Source organism: Bidens hawaiensis, unplaced genomic scaffold, assembly GCF_021521415.1.
Source record: "Bidens hawaiensis isolate Kalapana, Puna unplaced genomic scaffold, B.hawaiensis_p1.1 tig00005637_1, whole genome shotgun sequence".
Lineage (NCBI taxonomy): Eukaryota > Viridiplantae > Streptophyta > Magnoliopsida > Asterales > Asteraceae > Bidens > Bidens hawaiensis.
In genome coordinates this window covers 584,471-595,502 of record NW_027491366.1, presented here as the reverse complement: position 1 = coordinate 595,502, position 11,032 = coordinate 584,471, and the positions used below count along the sequence as shown (strand labels likewise).

Sequence of the window (11,032 nt, the reverse complement as noted above, 5' to 3'; positions counted from 1 at the left end):
TTAATAGGAAATATGGACTTGTCCCCCAATATTTTTAAAAATCTCGTCGGATTTTGACACTTGTCTAAATTTTATTGGCCGGAGGATTTTTTTCAGATCTCGTCTGCCTCAGTCCAAATTAGATGGGCTATTTTGAAAATGTCTTGAAATTTAGGGCTATTTTGCGCTTACTCTCTCTAAAAAAAGGCTATTTTGAGAATTTTCCCTTAATTTATTTATATCTTCCTTCCAAACCTCAAGGACACCCAAACCTTACATTTATTGGCTCACCACTCCTTAAAACTGCTTCTTCTCTCTAAACTCACCTAAGCCTTCCATCCAATTCTATTCTAGAGAGAGAGAAAAAAAATGAAGAGAAAATTAGCATTTTCTATATTTCTTTTTGCTCTATTGTTCCAAAACCACAACACTTTTCTTGAAACTGAGGCTGCAAGGTCAACAAATGATGGATTCATAACAACAAATGGGGTGCATTTCATGTTAAATGGTATCCCTTATTATGCAAATGGCTTCAATGCTTATTGGTTGATGACTTTAGCCTCAGACCCTAATCAAAGACCAAAAGTTACTGCTGCTTTTCAAGATGCAGCCTCACATGGCCTCTCTGTTGCAAGAACTTGGGCTTTTAGTGATGGTGGTGTCACCCCTTTACAATACTCACCTGGTTCTTACAATGAGCAAATGTTCAAGGTACATCACATTTTTTAAATGCTTGTTTTTGTTAATCATGTACTTATAGTCTTATATCTTGGTTTTTACAATTAACTCTTTAAAAAATTGTTTTTTTCTGGTGGTGGTATGTGGGTATTGAAATGTTACTGAAATTTAAAGATTTTCTTGAAAGTGTGTTTTTAATTTAATTGGTTGGTATATGGGTGACATTTTCTTGATTTTTTTAGATTTTCTTTAAGAATGTGTTCTTTCTGGTGGGTATGTGGGTTATGAAATGTTCTTGAAATTTAAGATGTTTTTGAAATGGGTATTTTTTTTTATTGGTCCATATGGTTTGATGAGATGTCTTTAAAAATTCAAACTTTCTATAAAAATGTTTTTTTTTTAAATGGTGGGTTAGTGGGTATTGAAATGATCTTGAATTTTCAAGATTTTTTAGAAAGGTGTTTTTCATTGGTGGGTATATGGGTGATAACATTTTCTTGACTGTCTTGTTGTGGGATTGAAAAGGGGTTAGATTTTGTGGTGGCTGAAGCAAGAAGATTTGGGATCAAGCTAATTTTGAGTATGGTGAACAACTATGAAAATATGGGTGGCAAAAAGCAGTATGTGAATTGGGCTAGAAGTCAAGGCCAATACTTAACATCTGATGATGATTTCTTTACAAACTCTGTTGCTAAAGGGTTTTACAAGAACCATATCAAGGTACCCTAAAATCTTTTTTTTTTTACTCTTTATTATAAAATTTCTTACATTTTAATTTTTTGTCATTATGTAGACTGTTCTCAATAGATATAACACAATCACTGGAGTTGTGTACAAGAATGACCCTACAATTATGGCTTGGGAGCTTATGAATGAGCCGAGATGCACTTCTGATACATCAGGAAGAACAATTCAGGTTTTTGTTTGACTTTTATGTTAATCTGTTATTTGACTTATTGACATTGATTTTAGGACAAATAAGTCAATTTAAGAAACTTATTGACATTGATTTTAGGGACAAATAAGTCAATTTAAGAACAAGAATTGATAAATCAAGTTAATTCATGTAAAAAGTAGTCAATTTCTTAGAGCATTTAAAAGGTACAAAAATTATAAGCCAATTTGAGATACAAGAAAATGAAAATGAAAATGAAAGATGATACCACAAGTTCCTGTTGTTGGTCTGGACTATGGAGTAATTCTCTTGAGCCACAATTACTGGCCCACCACATTGGGTGGCACCAATGGACTCACAACACCGACAACTGGTTTCAGTACTCACATGTCTTGAAAATTGAAATCTACACGACTCAACATGCTTGTTTCGTTTCCTCTCATCATATAATAGATTCACTTTAAAAATTTTAGAAAATGTTTTATCACAAATTTATTTTGTAATTCATTATATCATTTTTCATTTATCATTTTATTATTAAGTAATTGCCAGGTTTTTAGGTTAAGTTAATAACGTGTCAAGTCACATTTTTTTGTATTATAACCTAATGCTTACATGAACTCACATGGCTCGAAATCTACAAAACTCAACAGGGTTGGTCACTTGGTTGTTTATCTCATAATATAATAATAGATTCCTTTAAAAACTTAAAAAAATGTGAACAAAACCTCGTCTTTAAAAAATGTCATTTTGGTCACGTTTTTTTTTTCTAGTTTATTCTTTATTCAAATAAAATTTGAAAATTTTGAAATTCAAATTGAACCGAATCTGATAATTGAGTTTGAATTTATATACGGGTTACTTTAGCCGGGTCCATTGTTTTTCATAATCTTGTAACTTTTCTACTAATTTGGGTTATTCAAAAAGACCCGAAACTAAATTCATATCATCTTATTTCTAATTCGAATTCAGTTTTAAAAATTTTTAAATTCGAATAACCTGAATAAGCCAACCACATGAACAACCCATGTTACTTTCTAATTACACATTTTAGGAACATCTGTATGCTACATAGTTGTACTACTATAATCTTGTCAATTACACAATTATAGTGAAACTATTTGACAAAAATTATAAAAAAAGAGTTTAAGATAATAAACATTTTCTCTAATGATGTTGTGATTGAATAATCATGATCAGGCTTGGATTACAGAAATGGCTGCACATGTAAAGTCCATAGACAGGAACCACTTGCTAGAAGCAGGTCTCGAAGGCTTTTACAGCAAAACCGGTCGCCAGAATCCTGGTTTCGACGTCGGAACCGACTTCATTTCAAACAACCAAATTCCTGGAATCGATTTTGCCACCCTCCATTCGTACCCAGACCAATGGTAACTTCCCATTTTACCTTCAGTTTTCTTATTCATATTACCTAAAAGAATCCAAAATAATTGAAAATGTATAACAATGAAAAAGATAATTCTTAAGCCAATTAAAATTATTGGATTAAAAAGGTTATTTGGACTAAGCTACATGCATTAAAATCATAGTTTACTCTAAAATAACTCAATCAGTAACGGTTGTACTCTTTTCAGTAACATTCATCCGCTTTTTTAAACGACAAACTACGATACTGTTAAATTACGGTTTTTTTTTTCTAAAGTAACGTCATGTCCAAGGATTGAACCTGGGACCTCATACAAAGAGGCATTAGCCTCTATCACCGGGCAAACTACCTAAATGACAACAACATTTCTACTAAGTGCAATGACCGTATATTTTGTTTACTTTTATGATTTTTAATACCAAATGTTTTATAATTAAATGAAATGGCATTGGGCGCATATCTCTATCTATATTTCAGTATAATCTTTTTAATAAACAGAGTCGTATCAAATATAAAATTTCTTCAACCATTATATTTGACACGGCTCCAATTTTCTATAAATTTTATATCAAAATGTAAATAAAAATAAACACAACGCAAGACCTTTTATATATAAACTCGACTAACACTACCAAATTCCTATTGGACCAGGTTAACAAGCTATGATGAACAAAATCAACTCAATTTTCTAAGCACTTGGCTTAGAACTCATATTTATGATGCCCAATACGTCCTCAAGAAACCATTACTCTTAACCGAATTCGGTAAATCGATGAAAGACCCGAACTTTAGCACATATCAAAGAGACCAACTGTTTAACTTGGTCTACAATAACATATTCCTTTCGGCAAAACATGGTGGTGCGGCTGCAGGCGGTCTGTTCTGGCAGCTCCTAGCTGAAGGGATGGATTCGTTTGGTGACGGGTATGACGTTATTCTAAGCCGAAGTACCTCCACGTCTAACCTTATTGGCGAACAGGGACGCCGGCTTTACCAAATTAGAAAAATATTTGCTAGGATGAGAAACGTGCAAAGGTGGAAGAAGGCTCGAGCCGCTAGGCGGGCTCAATGGTTGGCTTGGAAACGAGGCGTGAAGCCTATTGGAAACTAACAGTAACGGTTCCAGTAACGGGTGAGATTTGGGTTTTCCTTTCGAAAACCCGTTAGCCTTAATTTATAAGTAATCTCATAAAATGTGTGGGGTTTGTTTTTTAATCTATATAAGTTTGTATTGTTCTCTCTTAGAGATGCAAAATATACGTCCAGGAGGGTGGCTTCAAAGATGAAAACTTTATATTTATATATTGTTTGCTTGAAATTAAGATGTTTTTAGTTTTTGGTTTTTCAACATGTATGGTTATGCGACTTAATTTGCAAATTTAAGATTAATGGAATTCAAGTTTTATAAGTAATTGATATTAAATGTTTGATATATAGTTGAATGTGTATATTGAAGTTACAACTAAATGTAGTTGTTATAAGTAATAATAATTGTGGTAGCCATAAGCCCATAACTACTTTTCCACCAAAAGAAAATGGTAGGTGTATTTTTAACAAACTATTAGAACAGTTGCCCTCTTAAATGTAAAGTTATCAGAATTTGCAAGTTTCTCACTGTGTATGAGTTTTACTTAAAAGTGCTGGTTTCTATATCATCTCAATTGATTTGCGCGTAACCTAGATACTAGAGGATCAAGATATAACTTTTGACGGTGCTGACGTACCCCGTACCCGTTTCGGTACTAGTACCATTTTGTTCATCCCTAGCAAGAATGGAGGATAGATGCCAGGATCTCAGAAAACATTTTATTAACTTTTAAAAAGCAACAAGTTTTGTCTTAATTTTTTTAATTAATACAGTATATAGTCTAGATGATGAAATATTGAAATATAAGTCTCAAAGACTCAAACTATTATGACAATTATATTATGTATTGTATTGTTTGTGTTTGTGTTTATGTCTATTCGAGTATAATTTTTCATCAATTTTTTTTTGAAAGGCGGCACTTAATTAAACACAGAAAAACTAGCAGGCGACTACATTCACAACAATACACCTACAAAAGAAAGACAACACCAATAACAAAAAAGGCATCCAAACTCAAAACATCACCAAACTTCATTACGAGAAGGAACACTTCCTTGGTCCTAGCTTTTAGTCAAAGATTGCCAAGGACAACAATTTCCCGCAAAGCGCTATTGGTCACCAATTCACCACCTTCTTCTACTCAAAAACTAGCAAAATAGAGTGCGCCATTTTTCATTACTTAATTATTGTATGTTGTATTTTATTAAAACCTCATATACTACACGAGTACACAGGTCTCAAGCTTGCTAGTATTCTTATAAACTTGCGTTGCACTATGAAATAAACAAAAGTAAAAATTCATTATTGAATCGGGAAGACTCTAATCTAAGTAGATGGAGTATTTATTGAATTCGCAAATGCAAAATCAATGTTCAATAGGGCGTTACGAAGTTTGCAGCGACTTTATTCATCTTTAATTAAACTTTATATGGAGTTAGAAAAATTATAAATCAAGTTGTTTTCTTTTTTTGTAGGCAATTAATGATCTACTTTGTTTACTTGCCTTTTGTTAAACAGTGGCAAACTTGCAATAAGTTGACTTTTATTTTCTAGAACGTCGATCTTTTTGTATCTAGACTATCATACTTTCTAAATGTCACACCCCAACCTACGGCGGAACATGACGGGGCGCAACATTGATTGTATCATAGCTCAGAAGACACTAAGTGAAATACATGTGTCAATATCTAAATTATTCATTCATATATTAAGTTCAAAAGCACAAACATCGTTTCAAATGAAATACCGTTAAAATTAAATATTCTAAGCATAAATAACTTAAAATAAAAGTTTTCTTCAATCATCAAGCAACCTAAGGTCTCATCTACTTCCAATACTTGATTCATCCAATAAAGCTACCTGCGCCATGCGTGAAAATATATATTTTGTCAACATAAAGTTGAGCAAGTAAACCACGGTTTTGAGTATATATAATATTAAAATGACAATTCCGTGCGATAATTGTAAATCACTACAACTAGTATAACAATAAATAAAAGTTGTCTTTTCACTTGAATCATTTTGATAACAAGCTAATACGACGGCGTATGATCATACTAATGAGGATGAGGATGAGGATGAGGATACCAACCAACATAAAGTAAACACATAGTCACATTTGCACATATCAACTAATCGAGCAATTTCAATTACGCATATAGTGGAATCGTAGTGAAAAGAACAATTTAATTGTGAACGCATAACGCCCCCAAAATTGTAAAGCGGTAAAAAGAGGGATGTGAATTTACTTACCTTTAACGAGGGATAAACGAGGACGAGATAATAATATAAAAGGCTAGGATGGAAAACGATCAAGCTTCTCGAGGTTCACCGACAATTAATCCTAGTTGTTAACGAAAAATTGAGTTAAATGTAAAAGACAAAATAATAAGACGGATTTCGGGTCTTGATGAGGTTATTATTCCTGTTGTCATTTTATTGTGGTTCTTTATTATCATTAACGTGATTATCTTTATTATTATTATTATTATTATTATTATTATTATTATTATTATTATATTTGCTTTCCTTACGTTAATACAATAAATGCTTATAAGGTGACATAAAAGTTGGAAAATTTATACGTACATGAATCTTTTAAAAATGAATACAGTTTGGGTGATTAAATGAGTTATCATAATATATATATTATATATATACATATATATATATATTATATATTATATATATATATATATACATATATATATATATATTATATATATATATTATATATGTATAAAAGATTTATGACGAAAAACGACAAGTCTAGAGGTTCTGTAATACCAATCTTCGTTTATTAAATGTTATAAACATAAATTAATATAAAAGATGGTTATTTAATTGAGTTAGAAAAAAATAAATAACAAAACCGATTTTCGTGAGACTTGGGGGTTCGGTTTTAAGAAAATTTATCGTTTATTACTTGATATTTATAAGTTATATTAAGTATGGAAAAGGAAAAGAAATAATAAAAATAAAATACAAAAACCGGGTCCAGGGGGCTCGAACCCGCGCCTGGACCGGTTCCAAGTGACTAACCATGCACGCACTAGCCATCAGGCTGGTGTGTTAATTTGTGATCAAAACAGATTGAAATAAAATATAACCAGTTACTCCAGAACCCAAAATCAACACAAGAACCCTAATTCCTCAATCGGCTTAATTGATTATCATGAGTCCGAATTGGTTTAGGGTTATTGTTTGCTGGTCAAAAACGATTTAAAAACATATATTAATTACCTATAATGGTGACGGATTGAGGGTAAACGGCGAATAGGGTTTGCCGCTCACTGTTGGTGACGAAACTGGATCTTAACGGCAACGTATGATGCGATTAGGTTAGGGCTTAGGTTCGCGCTGGTGAGAGGATGATTAGGTATGATTTAATTGCGTTTTGATGGTGTTTATATAGAGTTTCATAGATGAGTTAGCCGTGGTTCGTTATTAATGAAATTAGCTGTCCATATTTCATCATTTACCATGTTAAGAGTGTCGGTAAGATCGAATTAAGGTAAGGATGAATACGGTGTGGTCAATTTCTTGATTTAATCCGTAAATTTTGGTCCAAGAAAAGGGGGGGGGGGGGGTGTATGGCGTCGGTGGTGGTATAGGAAGAAGGAGGAAGGAAAATAATTTGTATAATATTTGCTAAACGGTCCTCGATCTATGGTTGATGGTTCATAAATGAATTAAAGTTAGTTAAGGGGTTGTTTTTGCATGTTATTCATAGTTATAATATACTAAAATAAATAAATAAATAAAATGTTCAACAATAACAATCTTTATTGATAAAATACCCGAACCTGAACCCGAACCCGGGTCGTGTAATGGTTAAAAAGACCGAAAGGGAAACGGAAAACCCAAAATGTTACAGCATTCACTACTTTAGGAAATTTCATCCCGAAATTAGAAACTAAGCCGTAACGAAGAGGTGCGGGTACTTAGACTTCATTTGGTCTTTACGTTCCCAAGTGAACTCGGGACCACGTTTAGATTCCCAACGAACTTTGACAAGCGGAATACGACTACGCTTGATCTCTTTGTCCATATTATCCACGATTTCAACGGGTTTCTCGATAGCACGCATAGATTCATCAACTTGAACTTCATTGAGGGGTATGTGGAGATTCCCCTTGGCTAAACACTTCTTGAGATTGGAAACATGGAAAGTTGGATGAACATTGTAGAGCTTTTCGGGGAGATTGAGACGATAAGCAACTTTACCAACCCTTTCGACGATCTCAAACGGGCCAACAAAACGAGGAGATAGTTTATTTCTTTTGCCAAAACGAACTACCCCTTTCCAAGGAGATACTTTGAGGAGCACTAGATCACCAACATTGAACTCGAGAGGTTTACGGCGTTTATCGGCGTAGCTCTTTTGACGGCTAAGAGCGGCAAGAAGATTTTGACGATTAAGAGCGATTCGATTAGAGGTTTCTTGAACAAGCTCGGGACCGGTGATTTGCGATTCACCAACCTCGTTCCAACAAATCGGGGAACGACATTTTCGGCAATAGAGAGCTTCAAAAGGTGCCATGCCAATACTAATGTGAAAACTATTGTTGTAGGAAACTCTACAAGTGGCAAGTGAGTATCCCAATTTCCACCAAAGTCTAGTATGCAAGAGCGGAGCATATCTTCGAGAGTTTGGATCGTTCTCTCGGATTGACCATCGGTTTGCGGGTGATAAACGGTGCTTAAATCAATACGGGTACCCAATGCGGTTTGCAACGATCTCCAAAAATGAGAGGTAAACCGACCATCACGATCGAAAATGATGGTCAAAGGCGTTCCGTGGCGGCAAATGATGTTCTTCACATAGAGTCGGGCTAATTTGCTTACGGAGAACTTTTCACGAAACGGTATGAAATGAGCTGATTTGGTCAAACGATCGACAATCACCCAAATACTATCATTGCGGCTTTGAGTAGTGGGGATTTTGGTAACGAAGTCCATGGCTATGTATTCCCATTTCCAAACGGGGATCGGAGGTTGCTCGAGCAAACCAAACGGCTTTTGATGCTCGGCTTTAACCTTAGAGCAACTGAGGCACTTAGATACATACACCGCAATATCTTTCTTCATTCCCGGCCACCAAAACATAGAACGAAGATCGGCATACATTTTATCCGCACCTGGATGAATAGAGTATCGTGACTTATGAGCTTTATCGAGGATGAACATGCGAAGACTGTCACGATCGGGAACCCATAATCGGTCCAAATAATAGAGTAAGCCATTACGTTTGGTTTCAAGTTGGAGTTCGGCGCCACACGACATCTCATCGTGTAAGTTACCCTCGGTGACGGGGACGTGTTGTGCGTCGAAGATGCGGCTTTGGAGGTCAGATTGGATGGTGACACAATGAAGCAAGACGGATTTAACATGACTCTTTCGACTAAGAGCATCGGCCACGACATTCGCTTTACCGGGGTGGTAGCGAATTTCGCAATCATAATCGCTTAACAATTCGGCCCATCGTCTTTGTCTCATATTGAGGTCCTTTTGGTCGAAAATGTGTTGTAAACTTTTATGGTCGGTGAAGACCAAACATTTCGTGCCGTAAAGTTAGTGTCTCCAAATTTTCAAGGCGAACACGACCGCACCAAGTTCGAGGTCGTGCGTCGTGTAATTTTTCTTGTGTACCTTGAGTTGACGCGAAGCGTAAGCAATGACCTTGTCTCGTTGCATAAGAACACAATCAAGACTTTGAATAGAAGCGTTACAAAAGACAACAAAATCGTCATTGCCCTTGGGAAGGGCAATGATTGGAGCATTGCAAAGCATGTCCTTAAGAGTTTGAAACGCTTCCTCTTGATCAGAACCCCATTCGTAAACTTTCCCTTTGTGGGTTAGTGCGGTAAGGGGTGAAGCAATCTTCGAAAAGTTGCGGATGAAACGACGGTAATACCCCGCTAAACCAAGAAATGAACGAACATCCGGTTGGAGAGGACGGGGTCGCCCAATTTTTAACGGCCTCAATTATAGCGGGATCAACATGAATACCCTTGTCGTTAACGATGTGGTCCAAGAATTGAACTTGCTTTAGCCAAAATTCGCATTTGGAGAACTTAGCATAAAGTTGTTCCTTTCATAACAAGTCGAGAATGGCGCGCAAATGGTCTTTGTGCTTGGTCTCGGATTTAGAGTATATCAAGATATCGTCGATGAAAACAGTCACGAACTTGTCGAGATAGGGTTTACAAACACGATTCATAAGATCCATGAAAACGGCAGGAGCATTAGTCAACCCAAAAGGCATAACTCGGAACTCAAAGTGGCCATAACGGGTATGGAAGACAGTCTGGGGTATGTCATCTTCGTGGACACGGAGTTGGTGATAACCCGAATGGAGATCAATCTTAGAGAAACATGCGGCTCCTTGGAGTTGATCGAAAAGATCATCAATACGCGGAAGGGGATAACGATTCTTGATAGTAAGCTTGTTGAGCTCACGATAATCAATACACATACGAAGAGTACCGGCTTTCTTCTTAACAAACAAGACGGGTGCGCCCCATGGAGACAAACTCGGGCGAATAAAACCCTTTTCCGTGAGTTCTTGGATTTGGTTAGAGAGTTCTTGCATCTCGGAAGGTGCAAGACAGTACAGTGCTTTGGCTACGGGATTTGCTCCGGGTACAAGATCAATACGGAACTCCACTTGACGAATTGGAGGGAGTCCAGAAACGTCATCAGGGAAGACTTCGGGGAAGTCGCGGACAATCGGGATGTCGGAAGGTTTCTTTTCTTCATCAGATTTTGTGGTGACATGGGCTAAAAAGGCGACATACTTCTTGCGTAAGTAACGTTGGGCTTCAAGACACGACATGAGGTTTAGCTTTGAGAAGGGTCCTTCACCGCGAACGTTTAGAATCACGTCTGCATCGATAGGGATTCGAATGAGTTTCTCGAAACACAAAATTTCGGCACGGTGGAGAGAGAGCCAATCCATACCAATGATAACGTCGAAGCTACCCATTTGCATAAGGATAAGGTC

General features: G+C 35.9%; 1 protein-coding gene across 1 annotated transcript; it reads left to right on the top strand.

Moving 5' to 3' along the window:
- The first annotated feature begins 271 nt into the window (after positions 1-271).
- On the top strand, positions 272-4,288 carry LOC143630331 (mannan endo-1,4-beta-mannosidase 7-like). Its single transcript, XM_077099382.1, has 5 exons — positions 272-690; positions 1,183-1,377; positions 1,451-1,573; positions 2,753-2,943; positions 3,591-4,288. The coding sequence occupies exons 1-5, from the start codon at positions 349-351 to the stop codon at positions 4,048-4,050; spliced, it is 1,311 nt and encodes a 436-aa protein (XP_076955497.1). The 5' UTR covers positions 272-348; the 3' UTR covers positions 4,051-4,288.
- The last annotated feature ends 6,744 nt before the right edge of the window (positions 4,289-11,032 follow it).